This window comes from Carassius auratus, chromosome 21 (genome assembly GCF_003368295.1).
Source record: "Carassius auratus strain Wakin chromosome 21, ASM336829v1, whole genome shotgun sequence".
Classification (NCBI taxonomy): Eukaryota; Metazoa; Chordata; class Actinopteri; order Cypriniformes; family Cyprinidae; genus Carassius; species Carassius auratus.
Genome location: NC_039263.1, coordinates 11,621,330 through 11,646,212, shown reverse-complemented (window position 1 = coordinate 11,646,212; position 24,883 = coordinate 11,621,330). Strand labels below are relative to the sequence as shown.

Below are 24,883 nucleotides of genomic sequence, written 5' to 3'. Positions count from 1 at the left end.
CACTTGTAGGAGTTTCCCTTTCGGACGCAAAATTAAGGGGAGTTGAGTATTCAAATGGATCACACATTTTTTTTACTAATGTTTGCGCTTGTCAAATTACTGGTAATTAATGGCCATAAAAGCATGTCTTAAAGCAGGCAGTAATTTGCGATGCTCTTAGTAGATTGTGCTGGTCATTGTGGAAATGATCTAACTGCATCTGTTCTTTAATGTGTGCATTGTCATAAATCACCCACAGAATTTCCCCACCTATCGGCGCTTTTATGGAATTGCGCTTTAATGCTAATTTGCCTTGTTTAGTAAATCTGGCCCTTCGGCTTCTATGATGTGTAATATCTGCAGAAGTATAAATAGTATCTGATTTTGCAGATAGTTTATGTATAAATAAATGCTCTGGTGCTTGTTTAGATAATTTCTTCCCCATCGTTTTGCTTCTCATTTTTGTCTGTTGCTGTTGTACAAGCACGGTGTGACAGTTTGTCGGTGTGGAATTTGTCCCACCTCTCCTCCTCTCTGATTGGAGGCCGACTAAAAAGTGACGATCACTAAAAACTACTAAAATATTGTATGATGCATGCCAGGCCAGTAGGTGGCAATGCCACTTTGTTAGAAAAAATTTTTAGGCACCTGCACACATACCTATAGACTGAACACATAATACACATGTGCATGATGTCACCATTTTCACAAATTCATGTTTTTTAACATGCTAACTATTGTTGTCAAAACCTTGCACTTTGAAACCTATTTTCAGGAATTGCATTTACAGGCCTCCAAAATGCTGTTTTCATGTAAATGAACAGCCAAAATGCATAAAAAGTGTTAGTTTTTGTTGAAAGTGGAGTGTAAACATCCTAAGTTTGAGTATGTATGCAAACCTCCCACAGGGATGAGCTGAACATGCAGGTTCGATTCCATTCTTTCTTCAGTAAGTCTCAATCAGTGCCAGTGAACTAAAAGCAGGAGAATGAGTTGCAATGAGCTGCTGGAAACGCGCCTTAAATTCGTCCTAATTCTGTCAGCATCTTCTCTCCTGTTTTACCGGCTGAGTGACATCCTCCAAAGCGGCAGCTAGAACAGTGTGACGTCTCAGCCTGTGGTTGTCTAAAGGATGTGGAAGAGTGCGAGACAGAGGCCGCTGATTACGGTTCCTCCTCGACTTCCTTCTTGTTGTCATTTCACCACTGAGCACCATCCTTCTCCCCTCCAATTACTTCATCCCTTCCTGCTTCTGGACAGGGGGTGACCTTAAAATCTCCTTTAAATATCTTATTATATGGTGTCTATGCTTTTTTTAGGCCTGGCAGGACCTGCTGTACAATTAGAAGACATTCACGCTTTGTTTGCTCTCTAATGAAGCGATCAGGAGTCGGACCGGCAGCCAGCACCTCAGGGCCATGTCACATTGAGGGAGTGGCCCAAAGCATAAAATAGAAAGCATAAAAAAATTCAAAGCATAAAATAGTGAAGATAAGCTAAATATTATTTTACATGTATTTGAATACTGTCATTTATTATACAAACAGTATATAATTTAGTATTTCAGTAATATAATTTAGTATTTCAGTAATATATATATGTGTGTTCTGTGATTATATATGTATAAATTCGTATAAATTAATATAATATGCATGTATATGTAAAAAAAAAATAATAATAATAAAAAAAAAATATATATATATATATATATATATATATATATATATATATATATATATATATACATACATACCAGTAGTCAGATTTTTGTTTTGACCATTTTTTTTTTCTTTTTTTCCCAATATAACATTTTTCCCTTGTACCAATTCAGCATTATGCCACAAATGGTGTTGATATATCTCAACATACCCTGAAACTAAGCATATTTAATGAACCAGATCACTCAAATGTGTTATTTACTTTTGTTTTTGGATGTATGTGTGTTGTCATTCACTTCAGCGCTTCTTGGAAAACAATCTGATTTCATTCCACTCACTCAATACCTAGCAAGACAGCTTTGTTTCCAGATGTCACTGCAGAACTGGAGACACCTTAGATCAGCTCTCTGGTTAAAGACATCATCCTTCCACATCAGCTCCAAACACTGTATATCCACAGGTGCAAGCAGCTCAAAATACTTACACAGCATGAGCTCATAAAGCACAGGTCAGACTGACGTTCATCATTCATGAAACAGTGTTCAATAATAAACAAGAGAAATGGCTCATGTCAATCAGCTGCTTGAAACACTGCTGGTATACTTATTGGATTTTACTTCCCAGGTCAGGTCTCGTTTTTGGTGACCTATATATGTCAATTCCATATCTTGTTCCCTACTGGAGCATGTCCAATTGGTAAAAACATAAATTCCATACCAGGAACCTTCCAGCAGGAATCTGAGGGATGTATGAATCAATTGACCCTGGTATCCTATTGGCTTTCAGAAAATGTCAGCATTAAGGATTCATTTGTAAGGTGACACCAAGCACTGCTAATTTTTCTCCATTAAACGTAACACAATAGCAGGAAAAAAAGAGTAGCAATGTAATCAATCACAAGTTTACTGATGGCACGACAAAATCATTGTATTAACTTACTCATCTCAGACATTTTAAAAAGGCAAAAAATAACTGCTGACACTGAATATTTTATTAAAATGTCTAATATATATTTATTTTGCTATTATTTTAACCATATTATGAATATTATTCAGTGAATATTTTAAATGTATTTTTTTTCATTTATTTAATTTTGCACACACACAAGACTTATTTTTTTGTGTAAAATCTTTTCCAGAAAAAATAGGGATTTCTAAGATATTTTATGAGGTGTAAAATATATAAATAGTATTCACTAAATATTTTAAATACATAAATGTTGCATCTAAAACGTTTAAGTTATGTTAAAAGTCATAAAATAAATGCTGACTGCGAATATTTTATTCAAAGTTCAGATGTTGTAAAATGTTTTTATTTTAATCATTTTATGAATATGATCCACTGAATATTTTGAATCAAAAATGTCAAATATATCTTAAAAGCCATAAAATAACTGCTAACTGAATATTTTATTCAAAAGTCAGATTAAAAAAAATAATATTTTAATAATTGTATAAATATTATGCACTGAATCTCTTTAAATATATATATATATATATATATATATATATATATATATATATATATATATATATATATATATATATATATAATATATATATTATTCATTTTATGCCATGAATTACATTCTCTGTAAAATCTCTAAATTATATTTAAAATATATTTTGACTCTCAAATTTAAACGTCTTTATTAAATACACATGAGTCACACTAAAATGTACAATACACCGTTCACAGTTGTCAGGTCAGTAAGATTTGCTTTGTTGTTGTTTGTGTTGTTAAAGAAATAAATACTTTATTTATCAAGGACACATTCAATTGATCAAAAGTGACAATAAAGACATTTTTACCAAAAAAAAGAAAAAATGAAAAAAAAAAAAAAAAATCATCAAATAATACCAAAACTATGAAACAGCAGCTGTTTTATAATGCACACACACACACACTCACTCAAATCACTAGTTTACTTTGAGTAAAAACATTTCAAGTAGAAGAAAAACAAAAAAACAAACCTTAATGCACCTTTAAAAAGAAAGAGCTTTGTTTAAAGTTTTGCCCAACAAAAACAATTACTCCTGTAAGGAAAGTAGCCCATTTCTTGTGCAGGGCACGACAGAAAAGTCTATGTAAAATGTAAGGTTGGCTGAGCAGATGCTTGCAGAGAAAGGTGAGAGTAGAGTCCAAGGCTGCGAGGCAAAACAGCAGACATGAAAGTGCAGCATCTATTTAATTTAATGCTCACTGCTGGAGGGTCTGATGTAAGGTACAGAAGGATGAAGTGAATCCTGAATGAACAAAGTAAAAAAGGGAAGAGCAATCCCTTAAGACTCATAGGGACCGGCCTGCTGTGTCCTTGGACAGGGCTCAGGACAGGTAACACATTACGAGCCATTTAATTAGACCTCGGCTGATGGATGTGACTGTTCGCAGGAAATCGAAGGATGAAACATAGATCCAGCCACTTGAATATGCTGTTCTACAACACAAGACACATGCAATACAACCCGGGATACTCGGTGGGATTTGACGTGTATGTGAAAGAAGTCTGGGAGGGATCGGATGACTGTCTGTGGCTCTCACATTCCCTGTGACTAAAAGCAAGCGTGCGAATAAAGATGCTCGGAAGTCATTGGAAATGTGCGAGATGTCACATAAGCAGCAGGCGTAATTTGTGCTAATGATATTCCTAAATAATCTACGCTAATTACAGAGGTCAACCGAAATTATTCTCTCCATATGTCTGCTGTCTGGAATATCTCCCTTTGAGAAAAAAATAAATAAAAATAAAAAATGCATGTGCAAGCGTGTGTGTGTGCTGTGGGGTAAAAAGATGACTGACTGCCTTTGTCACACTATTTGAGAAATAGAATGAGTCATGCATTAGTGAAGCTGCTCCAGCTCTGTGGCTGCCCAACGGATTTTGTGTTGATCGTATGAAAATCACTTTTGAAGGATTGTTTTTCTCTTCACACCTGCAGCCTGTTCCATAGTCTTTCATGTAGACAGGGATGAACAGGTGTGCTACTACTTCTTTCGGTATAAAAGAATCTTAGTTCGTTCAAATCACCTGACAATGCACCAAAAATTATATGGAAATCCAATCTGATGACGAAAAATGAAGAACACGAATTATGTGGAAATGGCTTGTATTTTTTCAGTTGAAACCACTTTTCAAGAAAGAACAATTGTGTTTATTGATTTACGGCTATGTAGGTGTTTCGAGTATTAGCAGACAGACTAAATCACACTGGAATCAGCTAATCCCACACTAAAGTGCTTGAAATGCCTTCACCGTTAAATACCGGCCTCCTCTTTCTTTTCTGCCAGATGTTTGTAGTTCGTAGTTTTTTATATTTTCTTTATAATAAGATTAAGCATGCTTATTTATTTATTTCTGCTTGTGTGTGAATGTAGAACAACCTTCGCTATGTTTGAGATTATACCTGAGCGTAAGAAAGTCCAGTGCTCTTCAAAATCTGCATTATGTCTTTACGAGATCATTTCAAGTCATTATCACTTTTACAACAGAGATTGAGAGTCTTTATGGTGTTGCAGGTATGCAGTGCTGTGAAACAATTGTCTGAAGTGTTAATTGAGTTAGCGGTGCAGAAGTTGTTTTGTACTCACGGGTCTGCTGCATCGACAAACTCCACGGCTTCATAGTTCATGCATAATAAATTTCGCAAATGTTTACATATGCTGCTTGTATACTGGTCACTTTTAATTCTGGTACTGATAAATAAGCAAAGTAAATATTTGATGCCTTTTCCACACAGATTCTTTGTAGAATAGCTTCTGGCTGACGGAACTGAAAACATGCAGCTAGAGAAAATAAATCTGTACATGAATAGTGTTATTTCCAGTCAGGGTCCAAAATTAACTTGCTTCACCAGCCAATGCTGGTTAAACTGAGAAACTGCACTTTCAATAAATAGTTAATGATTTTAAAGGGATAGTTCACCCAAAAATGTAAATTCTGTCATTAATTACTCACCCTCATGTTGTCACAAACCTGTAAGACCGTTCATCTTATGAACACAAATTAAGATATTTTTGATGAAATCCGAGAGCTTTCTGCCCCTGCATAGACAGTAACGCAACTGACATGTTCACGGCCCAGAAAGGTAGTAATGACATCACTAAAATAGTCCATGTGACATCAGTAGTTCATCCTTAATTTTATGAAGCTACAAAAATACATTTTGTGTGCAAAGAAAACAAAAATAACAACTTTATTCAACAGTTTTTTTTCTCTTCCAAGTCAGTCTTTAATGCACGTTCAAGAGAGCACCACAATGCATTTGTATTCTGAAGATGAACAAAGGTCTTATGGGTTTGGAATGACAAATGGATGAGTAATTAATGACAGAATTTACATTTTTGGAAGAACCCTTTAATGGTGTATTGTGCATTTATATCATCATTTAAATATAATATAATATAATATAATATAATATAATATAATATAATATAATATAATATAATATAATATAATATAATATAATATAATATAATATAATATAATATAATATGTAAGGGATAATGTACATCCAGCTAGTTGTAATCTCAGAATAAACCCTGACAGGGTGATCAGTACCCCGACTCAACGCTTATTACACAGCTAAAAAGATTTGTTTTTACCAAATATGTTGAAATTAATGTTGAAGTTTTCAATTGTTACATGCGATGGTTAAGTGTTTTCAGTCACAAGATGGCGCCAGACAGTCAATGATAGCGGAGTGAATCATGTGTGTTATTCAGTTTGGTGGTTGTTATCTGGGAATAACATACCGCTGGATGGCTCGACTGACCAATCAGAATCAAGTATTTCACAGAGCTGTGTAATATAATATAATATAATATAATATAATATAATATAATATAATATAATATAATAATGCAATATAATATAATATAATATAATTAGGGCTGTCAAAAATAGCGTGTTAACGACGTTAATTAGTTGTTTGTCGTTAATTACGTCAAATTTTTTAACGCATTTCACGCATGCGCAGTGTGACAAATTATTCAGGGCAGGAAAGTCTCGTCGATCTCTGAATTCTCAAGATAGCAAAAAACAGCGGCGAGGTCCACGACGAAAACACAGAAGAAGCTTAAGGTTTTACCCCAGTTACTCTCAAATACATTCATGCCAAGCTCGATAAACAGAGACGACTTTGGTACGCTGGAGCTTCTTCCTGTTATAGCGTCCTGTGTTGCACAGAACGCCTACATGCAATGCAGCAAAAATTACAGCTGTTTGGGAAACCATATGCATTTTTACTTGGTTTTACTGGTACTTGAAGCCTTCAGAACGTGAAAATATCGATCCTAAAGTATTGTGGCAGAGCAAATGAACTCCTCCCAAAAACAAGAGTGTCCAGAGTGCAGAGGGCGCATGTTTGGGTTTCTGAGTTCATTCTTTTGAGTTTCTCTATGCATAATTTCATAGATATGTGGCTATATTTAACCACTGGTTCACCTAAAACTCTTACACTATCTTTAGTTAAATGGCATGGTTTGATAAAGTGCTCAGGTAAATTTGATCTAAGTAAATGTTAAACTTTTGAAATCCAGAAAAAAAGAACCACATATTGATGAATCAATACATGGAAATTATGTATCTGTGTCCTGTTATTTATCTTTTGGTATGCATTTTAGAAAAAAAATGGTTAGGATTCAGGTGTTATTGCAAATAGTGATTAATCCTGATTAATCCACTGAAAATTCTGATTAATTTGATTAAAAATTTTAATCATTTGACAGCCCTAAATATAATATAATATAATATAATATAATATAATATAATATAATATAATATAATATAATATAATATAATATAATATAATATAATATAATATAATATAATATAATATAATATAATATAATATAATATAATATAATATAATATAATATAATCCATGTTGCAGTTGTGAAGTCACAATTTTATTTTCCTTTTATTGGCTAATTTTGAACCCTGTTCCCAATATATAGACATTCCACCTAAGGGAAATATCAGACAGAGCTAATATTCCTAATTTACAGATGAATCAATGTATACAACACAAATAATATACTCCATATATTCCAGAACTGATAAATGCAAATGCATAATCTAATCAAAGACAGACATGATCATGATGTGTGTAATTTCATTGTTCCTTGTGTCATTCCTAAAACTCCATAATAGAAACTTTGCAAATTAATTGAACTACAGCTAATTTAAATCTCTCCAGGTTTTGGGTAACATGGTTATCTGCTCTTTTTTAATGTTTAGAGCAGCTGACCCTATTTATCTTCATTTAGCAAATTAGGCCAGTCTCCAGAGCATTATTGTCAAAAATATGGGGACGTTAAGCAAACACAATCTGCCTTGTGCACAAGGCCAGTTTCTGTTTCCAAGCGAAGCACAGTCTGATTTTTTTTTTATTGTACAGCATCGCGCACATTAAAAACCCATGGTTCCACCTCCGAGCTCTGGTGTAATTAAACATTTTAGATGCAAACCAAATTGCATATCTTCCTGCCTTCAGTTCAGGGGTCACTTGAACCATTACTAGCTCTTTATGAACACTATCTTGTGGCCCTCACTAATTAGTGTTCTGCTTTATCCACACATTAAAAAGACTGCATTGCAGCACACCACTCATTTAGTACTTCAAACACTCAGCTCACAGATTATCAAAGGAGAAGCCTTGAACGGCTTATTAATGTGGCCAAACAAGCCCCTTTAATAAAACCGTTTAATCCCAACTAAAGAGCAAAACAGTACTCACGGTCACTGCAGAGGGGACCTCCGTATGTGGTCATGGTGCAGTCGCAGGTAAACCCCTCCCACTGCTGCAGACACACTCCCTGATTGGAGCATGAGTCCTCTGTGCAGGTTGTGCCAGGGCCGGCTGAAACAAGTTATAATTATTATAAATCACATAGACTATCATCGGGTCAACACTAATACAAGCCGTTATTATTAGTTTTTATTTAGTATCAGTAATAGTCTTCTAAATTAGTCTTAGTCCTGTGTCAAATATACTTTTTAGTCATATTTAGACAACCTTGTCCTGTTTTTGTTCAGTTAAGTCTTAGTTGAATAAATGTCTGAGCTTTTTAGTCTAGTTTTAGTCAATGAAATCAGGAAATGCATCCTTTTTAAAGGAGAAGCTCTAATTTGGGAATTTGAAGTCTTGATATCTTGATATCTTGATATTTTGTCTCCTTCTTTTGGCGAAAATAAAAAGAGATTTTGTTAAATAAAAACTAAATAAAATAACGTTATTCAAATAAAAAAAATGTTGATCATCAATCATACTGCATGTTGATGTATTCATAGTTATCATTTATTGACCTTATTGTCGTCTCGTCATTTTTGTCATGGGAAAAAAAGCAACAAACATTTTTTTTGTCATAGTTTTCATTAACAAAATTAACACTAGATGATAAAGACTCATTCAAAAAACAATGTCTCAAAATATTTCACAAGATTCGTCCAGCAACTTCCCTCTGATCAGATAAATAATTTATTTTATTTTTTTCAATTAAAATTTAATTGACTACTTTATCTGAATTAACTAGAATTTTAATGAAAAACCCATAATACTGTATATATTTGATTAGAAGCCACATATGTCATTTAAATTTAAAAAAAAATACAATTCATAGCATTTTTTTCAATAATAATAATAATATGAAAAAAATTGTAAAAAAAAAAAAAAATGATTGGAAAGTACAAAACTGACATAGAATGACATGTCGCTCGTGTCCTGTGTAGTCTTTATTTGCATATTTAAATGGTGTATTTTGAGTTTCGGGTCATACTGTATGTTGTTATGAACGACTCGGATCAGCAGTACACTAACCTTCACAGCCTCGCTTTACTTGGCCCACGCGGTGTAGAGCGTCTGCGATCAGGTCAGGAAGCCTGCCATTCAGGTCAACTGAGGCCAGGCAGCCCTGATAGCCATCCCGCGATGCTATGAGCTTGGGCAGACTGTTGTACATGCTCTTCCCAACACCTCCAATGTACAGCTCTCCTACACAACACACACAGGGAAAATATACACGGTTATCAACACATAACACCATAAGGTTCATTCAGCGCATTTCTTCTTTAAAGTCAGCTGATTCTCCATCTGGGGTTGTATATCTGTCTTTACAATCAGGCCGAAGCCAATGATGATAGTGTTGCATTTGAATTATGTTCTTCATTGAAATTATGTTCTTCATCCAAAATTGGAGCTTCATAAGGTGTGATCCTCTATGATGAGCTGAATTTGTGTGGTTCTCTTTTCAGCCAATTCCCTGCTGATGAAGGCTAATTCCAATGAACCTTTGATGTGTAGAACAAAAAGAAAAACAGGGTTGTCATAAAACGGCATATAATTATGCAACATCAAAGTTGCCCTTGAGCAACTCTGAGGAAGAGAACATGAGGATAAGCATATGTGAAGATGAAGGAGACGGGAACCCCAGAACGATATATAGACAGGTTTCTTGCTATAGGCTTCATTACGATGTTCATCAGTGATATTTGAGTGAGGGATTGTGATCAGAAAGAGATTTACGAAAGGAAAAGAGGCTTGAAATGACTTGGCTCTTGAACACAGTACAAACACGTCCCTGCGTCTGGCTCTTAAAAGCAAACTGATGCAACACTGTTCAGATATATATATATATATATATATATATATATATATATATATATATATATATATATATATATATATATATATATATAAATTAATATTTCTTATTTTATTAAACAGTATATATATAATAGTATTTAATATGAATTATTAAACCCTAAATGCACTTAAATGCTTATTGACAAAACTGGGCAACATCATGTAGTAATAGCATTAAATAATAATAATAGGAATAATAATAATAATAGGAATAATAATAATAATAATGATGATGTTATATTACTAAATCCTATTTTGTGTCATTTTTTAAGTAATGAAATAATAAAACAATGTAATGTTCTGGATATAAAACATACTACTACTACTACTACTAATAACAATAATATGCTATTACTATATTATATGCTTTGTTATTATATGCTATATTCTATATTCTATATTGCCCAAATAAAATTATATAACAAATATTTTTTATATACTGTACAATAATATGATATATATATATATATATATATATATATATATATATATATATATATATATATATATATATATATATATATATATATATATATATATATATACATACACACACACTCATCATCATCATCATCATACCATGTTATCGTATACCACTATACTGAACAGATTTATTTATTTTTCATATATATTTTATTATGAAATAATATAATTTGGGGATTTACAACTATGCATTAGTAGTAGCAGTATTGCTAATGTTACTATGTTTGTCATATGATGAAGTAATAAGGTTGATGACTGCCAATAAAATAAAATATTGTCCTCATATATAGAATATCATACTCCAATGCTATGTGGTTATATAAACAGACCCACAATTTGAAAAATAAATATGCTGATGTAATATTTAGTCACTGTGTTATTTAAGGTCCACACCGCTCTTTCATTCAACTCTTATTATTTAATGTTTTCATTTTGCAAACAAACGCTGTGGAAAGCATCAAAGATATTTGGGGACCTTCAGACAAACATTCGGCGGGCAGACCATGTTTAGAGGGCATTGTTTGCCAGTGAAATGCAATTTCCCACTGAGCTCTGCCGGCAAGACAGGCAATTACACCTTAAAACTGACAAGCAAGAACACGTATGGCAATTTTCGTCCTACGGTCGAAGAGTGCCCTCTCTCACTGATTGTTTGATGAAATATGCTCTTTTTCCACTCCAACTGAATAAGCCCAATTAGACCACCATTTAAAGCCCCGTTCATCTAAACCTCTGCACTCTTTAATTTTACCTCGCTACAGATAAGTTGCATTGTTTCATTCTAACTTTTCCCTTTCATTAAGAGCTCCTCAAGCCGACACACTTCAACGAACTACCTGTAATTGCCCTCGGTGCCTCTTCAATAGAATCCTGACTGGCTATAGCTCCGCCTCCTTAGGATACAGATTACATAATCATAGTCATTATTCAATTCAGTACAACAGGTGTTACTGGCTGAATCTTAATCGAGCTTCTAAAAGCACTGAACGTCAAAGTGCATTCAGCACCACAAAACCATTTCCTTGATTTATTTTTCATAAAACGTCTATTAATATTATTCTTCCACTGAGTCCATGCTTCAACTCCTAATCAAGACTTCAAGAGGACTAATCTACAATTGATGCACTTCATGCGGTGCATTTCATGTAGTGTACAAAATTAGGCCTGAAACGCAAAAAAAAAAAGAAGACTTTTTTTCTCTTTTTGAAACAAATTGTCTATGAATGGAGGTGCTTAACCTTCAGAAAATTTTCATAGCCTACATCTAGAGGTCAAACTAAATAATATACAAGGTATTTCAATCTATTAATTCATATTTTATTCATTTTATATGAGTGTTGCAGTTGAGTTTTGCAGTCTTGGTACCAAATTTAGGGTTGATATGAATGAGAATAATAACAGATAAAAACCTACAAGAACTACAAACCACTTTGAATAAATAACAATAATAATATTAATTTCTATTATTATTATTATTATTATTATGTTTTGGTATCAGCAACACAAGCTGGATCTGATCTCATATGAGCACCAAGGCTCAATATAAAAAATAATAATAATAAAAATAAAAATAAAAAAATAAAAAATCAATAAATTAATCAATCAATCAATCAATCAATCAATAAATAATATCAACAAAAAATACATTTGTCTTACATTTACAGATGTTGTGTCTATGCCAGCTCATCCTCACAATAAATCCCAGCTCACAGTACAGAATCCGACGCTGCACTCAGAGAAGAAAAGCTCAGTCTGCTTCACACAGAACAGCCCATGCATGGTTATTAGCTCTGTATGTCTCACTGTTATGCAAAGACTATTAAGCAGACTTCAATCACAATATTCAATTATACACCCAATAGTTTTTTTCATTAGTCATTCAATGGATGGCTGGGCAGCGGGAGAGCAGAGCTTCTTTTGTTGGTGAGAGGGAGGAAAATCAATTGCTTTCATATGAAGGAACTGCAGGGAGATTGTAAAAATGACATCTCCAGTCATGCGTCTCTGTTGAGTAATGACGAAGCAATATCCCTGCTGGATAAAAATGGAAGACGGGGGGAAAGAAAAGAAGAAACACCTTTGGCTGTGCTCCATAACCGGAGGACAGACCAGATTAAAGCTCCCATAAAAGTATCCCATCATGCCATCAGCATCTCCACGTGTTGGGGATCTAGGGAAAAGTGTCACTATAGTATCACTAGTAGCAGTTGATAAGTGGTGTGCTAAGGGACAGATCACTATCACCTGAAGTATTCAGCTTTGGCATAATAATTCTGCACCAGACACAATACCTAAGTGATCATACTTCCAATTTCCAAATGGTTGATGAGCTGCAGCAAGACATACTCTGGAGCCAGTGTATAATTGAGACTTAGGCAACACAATGCAAGCTAATAAAGTGCTCTGACAACCACCCTTAAAACCTACTAAAAGGTTTAAATCGACTTGTTTAATGTTGTATTTATTAACCTCTGACCTCCACAATAACTTTACTAATAGCAATGTCTGTGTAAATTTGTGTCAGCTTCAGCTATAGGTTTAAGGAATAAATGACAAAAAAAAAAGGGTTAAACTACTCAGTGAAGGGTATAATAGTTTGGGGTTAATTGCTGGTTTGTAGTTACTTATAATAGTGAATATGTGACAATTTGGCTATATTTTGGGGAACAGATGTCTGCAAAAAATATTTCTCCGAGCATGCATACTTCTGAACTTTATGCCCTCATGGATGCAGCTATGGAAACACTTAAAAACTGCAGCTGACCTGACTGTATATGAACGCATGTTGTTTTTCTATTCAAAATATCATAAATTACAAATTGTTTATTTTGCACTTCTTAAAAAAATTTAAGAAAGAAAAATTATAAAAAAAGAAATTATAGTCTCTGCAATCAAATGTTATTCTAAATAGTCTTTAATTATTCATTCAAATTTAATTTAATTTTGAATGATTCTATTCTAAATTACAGCGCAATACTGTGAGGCTCATCTTTGCATGTTAAGAGGTTAATAAATAAATACATTCATAAAATAAATAAATACGTACATAAATGTGTAGCTTACTTGTTTAGGAGAACTTTGCCTCGACTGAATGTGCCCCCAACAGCTCATTAATAAACTCATTGACATTCACATTTTATAGCAACACCTGGATTTTTCCCAACGCCAGGGGGAACAGGAAAGCAATTTGGTTTCAAGTCAATAAAACAAATTTTTCAGGAAACATTTACAGGGGCTGGATAGCAGTTCCTTGAGGATGAAAAAAAAAAAAACTCAATTATCGGACATTGTGCAAAGTGGCTTGTCACGAACGCTCTCCACATATGCTCATTTCAACACACATAACAGGTCAAGCGTCACTTTCCACTGGCTCCCTCACAGAAAACAACACCACATCTCAGCACCTTCCCGTCTGAGGATGTTCATTTTACACTTCACAGAAGAGCACCGGACCCTGGGGATTGTTACGCCACTCTCCATTCTCTCCGGCATAATTGCTTGAACAATTACAACTGACACGTACTGCGAAGTCGGTCTTTTGATGTTTAAAGGACTTGTTGTGGGGCAGCCAAATAAAAAAAAAGACCTTGGAGCCTGACAGAAGGAGTTTATACTTTATTTGATTTGGCCATTATTACTCTTGTACTTAAACCAACATGTTGACGTACAATTAGATTTTTGTGTTAAATACTTTTTTGGTTAGACCATGAGCACTTTGTCAAAAATAACTATATTCCGAGTGCATAGTGTAGACATGTACTCATGTGTATATACATATGTGTGTATATGTATACACAATCCCAGCCACTAGTTGCCTTAGGTACGCCTCTTCAACTGCTTGTTAACACAAATATCCATCAGCCAATCACAAGGCATCATCTCAATGCATTTAGGCATGTATACATTGTCGAGACAATGTGCTGAAATTTAAATCAAGTATCAGAATGAGGAACAAAATGATTTAAGTCACTTTGAACATGGTTGTTGGTGCTAGACAAGCTGGTCTGAGTATTTCCGAAACTGCTGATCAATTGAAACTTACACGCACAACCATCTCTGGGATTATAGGGAATGATCCGAAATAAAGAAGATATTCACTGAGCGGCAGTACTGTCTGTGAAAATGCTTTGTTGATGCCAGAGGTCCGAGGAGAATGGCCAGACTGGTTTGAGCTGAGAGAAAGGCAACTAAACACTCATCACAACCAATTTACGAAGAAGAGCAACACGTTGAACCTTGAAGCCGATGTGCTAAAACAACAGAAAACCACACTGGATACCACTCCTGTCAGCTACCTGTAAGAACAGAAAAATGAAGCTAAAGTTCACACTAGCTCACCAAAATTGGACAGCAGAAGATTGGAACAAAGTTGCCTGGTCTGATAAGTATTTCAACTGTGACATTTAGATGGTATTGGCGGATTGGGCCATCCTGTATTTGTATTAATTGGGACAGGCTGGTGATTAAGTATTATTTTTATTATTATTATTATTATTTATTTAGGAATTGTTCCAATCTACCACATTACTAGACAATCAGCATTTTCAGAAAGGTAGTGGACACTGTAAAAAACCTTGTCAAATTCTGCCTATACATACACTTCTTTGGTTAGATTATGGTCTTGACAAACAAAGTGGTTTCTGTTTTCTTTTTGTTAACTTTCTTCTAGTGTTGACTAAAACATAAAACTGACTGCCAAGATATCATCTAAGATGCCAGTGAAAAATCAGAACAGAGAACAACCTAAGATATTGCTCAGGCAACATCTGCTGATGTCTTTTCAGTCAAAACATTTCATTCCAACACACAAGAAAAGAACTAAATATATATATGAGATTCATGTTTATGCATTTCACATGAAGTAGAAGTTCATTTCTGTGCCCAGAGTCAAGCAACACCTGCTTAAGATAGCAAAAGCAGGTTTGGAAGCACTAAAAATTATGCAAAGTCAGTGGCGTGTTGTTGTTGTTTTTTTCTCTTTCCCCGTAGGCGCTGCTCTTTGTTCTTCTAATTACAGCCGAAACAGCGAAAAACGATAGCAACAGTGAAAAGTACTGGAAGGTAGATTTCAGAAGCAACATGATTTCAACAAGGAGCTGGAAGCTGTGTAAATACCCATCAGGAAAGATACTCATTAAAGTTGAATGCAAGAGTTTGAAATCAAACCCAAGATGAGCGTAAAATAGCAAATATGTATCTAAGCATACCTAAGAATGAGATAACAGTTGATAACAACCATAGCGAGTGTAATGATGGAAGAAAGATCTGTTAAACTGAAAATCAGAAGTGTGGTACTTAACGGCTATGAAAAGAAATTGAATATGCTATCATTTAATTCATCTCGTTTCAAACCTGTCTGATATTTTGATCTATTTTTGATATATCTCTTGGTAACCAAATCCCTTTGATTACCATTGACTTTTTGTGGACAAATAAAAAAAAATAAGAAAAGAAAAGCTGTGTGTTTGTAGTAAACAAATCCATTTCAAGTCCACTATCCATTCAATATCCATCCAGACATACAATTACATGTATGCAATATCACTCAGCTCATGAAAGTTAAAAAAGCAAGGCATCTCAAATACGAATATGCATTGACAATGGTAAAATGTATATGGTAAAGTATTCTGAAAAGTGTGGATGAAAGGAAGTACCTTTGAGGTCCAGGTTGCGGGCTCCATTGGAGTGTTGAGTCACCGTGTGGGAGTCGATCTTGAGCGTGTGCACGTTGCTGTCATCACGTGACACCATCACGTTATGCCACTGGTTGTCATTGAGCGGCTTGTCGGAGTTGCCCTTCATGAGCGACGGCCCATTGCCCAAGTCAAAAACATAATGGATGTACCTGCAATACATCAGTTCCCCTGTCAATCAAACAGCCCAGTGGAATCAGGCAACCCTCTTTAGAATGACAATACTGCCTTTTTTCTTCCAAATCAATATCTGTAATAAGGCTTGAAAACTTTCCTGTCAGATGCTCCGTGTGCAGCCACAGTAAACAGTCTTCAACAAAGTATCCCTTCAACTTCAACACACTGTGGCTCCATACATTATATAGGCATTTATTTAGATGCTTTGAAAGTGTTTACATATATTCCACCATATTTTATACATAAAGTTGTCAGTGATAAATGCACTTTGGCTGATAACTAATATGCCAATATTAGTCATGCATAAGATATGCTACCATATCAGTTATCAGCTAGCATTTTATCTTTTTTTTAGCAGCCCCCCCCCCCCCCCAAAAAAAAACACTAGTAACTTTATTTCTTTTTATACTAATCCTGATTACGATTATCAGTTAATAAAGACTTATTTTCACACATTTCCTTGCACTAAAATGTGTTATGACGTCAATTTTTTTTCACCATAATGAATGATTTAATTGCATTTTTTGACATTTGCATCACATAACCAGTTCCACATGGTATAGCTCTTCTGATTAGTAAAAGTGCTCAGGAGTTCACCTGGTCCAGCTTTGCACTTGTGATGCACAGTGCTCATGTAACATCAGTCAAGACAAAAAGACTTGAAGCCAGCTACAATAGTATGGTTGCTCCAGCAAAGTATTTGTATCTCTCACGTTTGCTTGTGTTAACAGTATCTGTTAGGGTTAAGGTAGGGTTTAGTGTAGGCGGTACTCTATTTTCAAATGCAAAAGAAGATTAACTTTTAACAAACTGCCATTATACGGTACAAACACCAACAAAATAAAACTTTGCCAGATTCATGTTCATCTGTTTAAATCTAAGCACCACCGGACATTTCACTTTAAAAGGGTCGCAAAAACCTAAAGCATAGCAATACCATTTTGCAGAAATGTCGCCACAGGCAAGTTTTTCCAATGAGCCCAGCTTGGATAATTTCCAAATCTTTCAAGGAAGACTTAACGTGAGCTTCGGGTTGTTTAGCAGTGAAATATGCTTTATGAGAAATCATATCACCTCATAGAATAAGGATTTTCAGCAATAGAGCTCAAAAGTAACTGCAGCAGTAGTGCAATGCTTCATAAGACATTGAATACGCTGTCTTGCATCTTTTTTATGCTTTTCAAATACTTTTTTTGCTTTCAGTTGAACGTTAAAATACTGTGATTCATCTCCGAGCTGTTTGTGTGGCTTATAACTCTTTATTAAAGAATTGTCTGAAATGCCTAAATGTGAAAAAAAATACTTCCAGAAATAAGACACTCTTGCGCTGTTTTCAAACCAATGCCAATAAAAAGCAGTGTTCGATACCAACAAGATCATGGAGATAAACAGTGCACTGCCAATATTTATTAAAACTGCTGTATAAACATTAGAATTTGCAAATGCGGGAAGTTGTTCTAAGTTCATACACCAAGATACTGCAGAGAAAGAAAGAACGAGAGAGAGAAAGAAAGTGTGCTTATTAGCCCTCTCTCATTTCACATGCTTGTGCAGACTCCGGTGAGAAGCAAGGCCACCTGCTGTCTAATTGCTTACTGAATGACTGACTTTCTGGACCACTGCGGCTGAGGAAGTTAAACATCTGAGGCAGCTTCCCCTTTTCACTATTTGTCTTTGCCCAGTGGAATAAAAATCTATCAGCAATTCAGGTTGTTGTACCTGCTATGTTTGGCATAAGCAGCATGATTGAACTGAAAAATCTTTTACTAGGCTGATTCGAGATTTCGGATCTCCCACGTGGCGGCTTTGGCATGTGGGTTGGGAACAGAGTGGGCTGCCAATAAATAGAATACTGTTAATCAAATAACACTTACATTACATGTGATTAAAAGCTGCTCTTTTTTCATCAAGGTCACCAGTGCTTACTTTATCTCTTCAAAAAGGATTGGCACTTTTCTTGTGAGCCGATTACAGTATCTGAGGCTTAGAATAGCGATCCACGCAATCATTCCTCTGAAATTGCTCTTGATTGACGAGTAGACACAGTCGCCTCAGTGTCATCGGGCATACACTTGAACGTCAAAGACGTTCTCATGCAAAATTTGGTTAAAATATGGCCCATATATCCTGTGATGATTCATCAAGCGATTCTCCTCCTCCTTGTACCTTTAACTAAATGCCAAGGAGACAAATGTGAGAATCTTATAATGTGACTTGACTCACCCTCCCACGGCTATGATTCACATCCAAGTAATGTTAACTTAACTAATCGCAAACTTAAACGCGCTGTTTAGCGTGGCAGCTTAAACTTCTTCTGGATGTCTCTCATATACTGAAGTGTGTACCTAGCAGAAGTGTAATATCTGCAGTCAGTGTCTTCTGGGATTTTCCGCAATGATATCTGCATCTCGCTCTCCTACAGAAACAACTGTGCATTAGTTCTGTCGGAAAAGGCCTTTGAGCTCTAACTCTCCATCGGGACTGATGTTTGTATGCTGAAGGATGAGATCACCAACAATCTGTGTAATGTACTCCAGATGAACTTTGAGCTGTCGGTGCGAATGTCTCAATATCTGGATTTATAATTTCACATGGGTGGAGGAGTATAAAAAAAGACTTTGATTCGATCTCAAGGGCTTTTTCTTCATCTCAGTGGTTCCTACAGAATCCCAGCCACCCAGGTTCAAGCCCATAACTGATCTAAAAATGACAATGATTTATTATGTTTACTATTTCTAATAAAACAGTTATTACAAATAAACTGCAAATGTATAGATGAAGAGCATTGTGAGTCATATTCAGTGAGGTCGTTCGAAGGATTCACCAAGCTGTTCCAAAAACCTATTGAATTTTGCTTTATACTGCCTACACAAACAGCTAACTTGTAAGAAAGCATGCTAACTGATATGAATCCTTTTAAGTGATTGATTTGGAACACTCCATGTTCAAAACTCAACTTAATTTTAACAACACAATACACGAGCCTGTCCTCCAACAAAAAAAAGACCATATAGGTCATTTGTGCAAGCATTTATTACGACCTATATTTACGTTTTAAAGTTAAGCGCCCTCTAGTGGGCGTAAAAATATTGACAGTGTCGCGTTGCGTCTGTCGTCGTGAATTGACGTACTGTATAACGTCATTACCAATCAAAACGCACGTTTATTTAAATGCAATGTGTGGGCATTTTACATCGATCTGACAGTATTTCCTACATATTTTACTACTGTAGGTGGCTTATTCGTTTGAATGACCACACCTAACCCCACCCCTAAACCTAACCCTCACAGAAATCATTCTAAGTTATGATTTATTGAGCATATACATTTTCTTGCACGTCCATTCCCTGGGATTGAACCCATGATAGCATGATTACATATCAAGGTATAATGCAATAATCTACTAACTGAGCTACACGAAACACAAACCAGAGGGCAAATAAATGAGTACAAAACATTAATATGAAAACGACCTTTTGCCGATGGGGGCGCAATTGTAGTATATGCTCTGATGGGTCGTATTTCAGGGATTTGGACAAACGACCTATACAAGCGTATTGGCAAAGGTTAGTTAGCACCTAAAATTCAGGTTGCAATACACAAATACTGTGGCCAAAGCATGAAGTATAAAGTAAGAAGCATACATTTAAGATGCCTACCTTTTAAAGGCACCTTAAAACACAAGTCCCAAGACTTTGAAACAAAGCCTGCAAGTTTTTTTTAACAAAATTCATATTTTGTTCATTCATTAAGAATTCAAATTCATTCAGAAATTGTTCATGAAATGGACTACACCTGATAAGGTGTATATTTTTGTGTGCAGCCACCAAGGATCACACGATATGAGAAAGTATTGTCTTAGTATTATTTCACAGTCTTTTTCATCACATTCAAATGAGATGGCAAGTGAGCGATTTAGAGAATAATATAATTTCCTTTGCTGTAGCGCCGTAGAATAGTCCAGGAAACTTCACTTTCTGCTAAGGTGGCTTTCTCTGTGTCTCTCAGGCCTCAGGCTTTCCATCACGTATAGCTAAGGCTTAACTTTATATTGCACTCTAATTTCATCTCTCTCTCTTTTCTCAATCAGGTAGTTCTGAATGTTATTATCATTTCATAATACCCTGCCTATTTCAGAAATTTCTAGTTCCTTATTTGTGCAGTAATGTTAAGAAATCTTCTATGCTCATCTCGTCTTTATAGTTCCACTCTCAACTTCACACTTTAATTAAATGTCTTTTAATAATAGGATTTTAATGCTTAATTCTGTTTTTTAGTAAAAACAGTGCTCCTCTGCTCCTCGTGCTCCTCTGACTAAGCCAAAAAGTCATTTAATAATGAACAAATTCTGTTTAATTAACTCTTGCTTTGATTGGTTTGGAGCAGCAGAAGGTGGAGTCAGACGCTGAATCTTACAGGTGAATTCCAAACAGCTTTTTCCCACCCTTCAAGGGCACTTCAGGAAGGGGACGTATTTGTAGGGACACTCCAAATTAAATTGAGCTACTTTATGAAGGGCCCTTCCAGAAGTTTGTTTGCAAAGGGAACACGCGATGGTCACTACACAGAAGAGATTTCTGTTTGTGATCATGCGATCTTAAGTTAGGAGATCTTGCGATGCATTTTAAAGCAACGTTGCGGTCGATTTAGATTTCACAAACAAATGTAAGTACTATAGGCTAACAAAATGTTGTTGTTTTTTTGTTGTTGTCATATTTTTATCAGAAATATTATTTAAGATGGTAGTGTAAGCAAGTTTAGTTTGAAAAAGCTTAATAGTTAATAAGACACAATTAGACAATTTGAATAAAATTATAATAATGAGAAAAAAAACATATATTTCCAATCGCGGTCAACAAGTCGATCTTGGAAGCATTTAAAGTCGATCGAAAACAGTTTTCAGATAAAAAAACAGATATTTTTTATATTTTTATATTGTTTTTAAATATTTTTATTCATTATTATTTATTAATTTAAAATGAACCATGTGTGAGCCTATTGTGTGTAGTCAATGGTGTCTAGGGGAGGGAGAGGGGTATATCTGTCCAATCAAATAGCCTATAGTTACATATAATGTCTGTATAACAGCGCGAGCCTCCGCTGACTGCACGCACATCTCCCCAAACAGACGAGACATTTATATTTGATGCAACTCTTTTAGACTGAAAACCTGAACATACAACTGATTTAGACCTGCAAACTGGGTGCCAGTGTGATAAGACGTACTAATATCCGTCTGCTCGGCCAGATTCGGCTCAAAGTCGTGCATCTTCGGATACATTGTTAAAAGTGTTTTGTGTTTTATGTTGTTGAAAAAGGGAAAGAGAATCAGTGCTGTACATGATTGTTTTAGGCCTGTAATTGATTGATTATTTAGGTAATGAAAATATTTTTGAAGAATTGAAGGATGACTGTTGTCATAATATTTTGTATGCTAGTTGCACTAACCTGAGTATTTCCATTGTGAAGTGTTTGAAATATGTTTTAAAAGGGAAAGTGAAACAGTACATTATTGGCTTAGGCCTGTAATTGACTGATTATTGTGTTTATATACGAGTAATAAGCCTGTGGAAATACTTAAAAATGTTATATTACTGTTGAAAATGTTGCATTATAGTTGACCGTTTGTATAGTTATATACTATTTGTATAGTTAAATAAATATGTTGCTAGTGACTAACAGGCAACAAAGAATCTCAAAGTAGAACTTACATTGTGGCCTTGTTTTTCATAATTTATTGCAAGTGGTAGATCTTAGTTTACATTTGGACTTGTGATCTTAGGCTTGAAAAGGTTGGTGACCACTGCCCTACACCCTTCAAAGAACACACGTCACACAAGGCTCTGCCCCTTGGAGGGCGTAGGGCATAGGGATGCTCACTTTCACTTGGAATTCGCTCTTACAGTTCAGCCACTTTTCTCCTTCACCGGCAAACATAGAATTTTCTGAGTTTCCATGTTTTCACTGTTATGTGCTATGGGGGGGGCTACTACGCATCTCCTGAATGAGTCTGGAAAGTGACGATCAAAAACACAGACCAGGAAGATGCAGAAACGAGCGATCTCATATGTAATGTGATCATCAACAATAACCACATATAAATGAAAACTGGCTTATGTTACAGGGTGAAATGTCAGTCTAGAAATTAGTAAAGGTCTGTGCAAGTTTTGGCAGTACAGATGGAAGCCATCTACTGCATCTTTGCTTATGCGATTTTCTGAGCTTTTTGTTCAAAATGTTGCTTTTTTTATTAAACCTACCTAAAGTGTTGATAAAAAACAATGGTTCTCATTCACTAAATGTGCTTACGGACGTTTTCACGAATAAATCATGATTCATCAAAAACTTTCGTACTAAAATTTATTCTAAATTAGGGATGCACCGAATCCAGATTTTTAGGGTTCGGCCGAATACTGAATCCACTGTTTAAGATTTTATAAATCGTCCCAGCCGCTCAAGATTCCTGAACCGTTTAGTTTAGAGCGAACTGTCGGGCCGTGTTCCTCCTCATAGAAACACCTTCACGCAATCAACGGCCGCGTGACGTCGACCAGCGTAGCTCAAGCCTAGGGTTCGGTTCGGTGAAAAAAAAAACTAAGGTTCGGCTGAAACCAAACCCCGTCAAAATGCCCAGTATTCGGCCGAATCCGAATCCTGGATTCGGTGCATCCCTATTCTAAATGTACGAAAAGATTCATGAACAACTTATACCACACGTACGCAATAATCATGTACAAACGGGGCCTTATAAGCATGTGTTAAGAACCCTTTATAATTAGATGTTATTGATAAATTATAATTACAGTTCCAATTTTATATATATATATATATATATATATATATATATATATATATATATATATATATATATATATATATATATATATATATATATATATATATATATTAGAGGTCCAAACAACAATTACCTGATCTATCCTTATATAAACGGTGATTAATGTGTCTCATCTTGTGTTTAGAGGCATGGCACACTTGGTACTGCTTGAAGACATCGCGGCGCGTGCTCTAAGGAGAGAGCGCGTCTTTAGAGAGCGCACAGATATGTTCGCTGAGAGTGACGAATGGCTGTTCAGTCGCTTTAGGTTGCCCAGAGAAGTCCTCAGTGATTTATGCAACTCACTGGAACCACACCTAAGCCACATCACTAACCGCTCTCACCCTATACCACCTTATCTCCAAACCTGTGTAATAACCCATGCTTCCTTTTTACCTGTGCCCATTAGGCCAGTGGATACACTTTTAAATATCAAATAATTTTTCCTGGCTTCCACCTCCGACAGCAAAACCTCACGTTCATTATCGTTAAAGTTATTTTTCTTTGTCTTTTGTTTCGGTGCCATAATTGTCTTTCTCTGTACAAGTGCCTCGTTGTGGAAAGCCCTTATATGGAGCTGGTTTGGGCGTGAATTATGCTAACTACTGACCTCGTGCACGCGGGCGCTCATTTAGAAGACTCCAAATTCACTAACAGAAGAACGAGTTTAAGAACAAGCTCATGTGCGTACGCACGTGTTGAGAATTAGGCGGAAAGTTCTCGTGAGAAGTTCAAATGTGCGTATAAATAAGAAAATTGTACGCAAAAATTAGTGAATGAGACCCAATGCTTGAAGCTAGAATAAAACAGATTTTTTTGTTTGTTTGTTTTTTTGAAAGTAGGGGGTCTGATATTTATTTTGATATATTGCATGTTGAGATATTCATACAACAAAATATTCTGGGGACCATGAAATTTCTGTGAAAATCCGCAAATACACTGGCAGTGGTTGGCAACTTTTTTCAAAAACGCTGGTGGGGAAAGAGTTAATGTTCCCATGAAATCAACTGATCACATTTCTCTTTTCTAAGAACATTCGGGAGCATTTGATTGGACAAAAATATGTGTATTGCAAAATTAATATCTGAATATGATATATATATTAGAGGTGGGCATAGATTAATATTTTTAATCTAGATTAATCTCACTGTGATCTTGAAATTAATCTAGATTAATCTAGATTAATGTAGATTAAAATGGCTCATTCGAATTCTGCCGAAGGCATTTAGAACATGTGTTACCCAAATAAAATTGACAAACAGTAAGTTTTTGAGAAGGGGTTTATCAAGCTAGGTGGTGCATTAGAAAAGGGGCTCATCTCCTGTTTCCAAAATATATCACAAAGTGATTGAAAAAGCTGTAAACTAATTCCACATTGCACAAGGTGCAAACAACATTACTCCTGTTTCACACCAA

At 35.2% G+C, this 24,883-nt stretch overlaps 1 protein-coding gene across 14 annotated transcripts in view; it reads right to left on the bottom strand.

Annotated features, from left to right (window-relative positions):
• nrxn2a (neurexin 2a) overlaps window positions 1-24,883 on the bottom strand; it is a 336,553-nt gene that overhangs the window by 173,664 nt on the left and 138,006 nt on the right. For all 14 annotated transcript variants that reach the window (XM_026195944.1, XM_026195946.1, XM_026195947.1 and 11 more), the window contains 3 exons: window positions 16,417-16,607; window positions 9,455-9,628; window positions 8,375-8,497 (listed from right to left, as the gene is read on the bottom strand). In XM_026195944.1, the coding sequence (XP_026051729.1) occupies window positions 8,375-8,497; window positions 9,455-9,628; window positions 16,417-16,607 (488 nt within the window). The remainder of the gene's footprint in view (window positions 1-8,374; window positions 8,498-9,454; window positions 9,629-16,416; window positions 16,608-24,883) is intronic.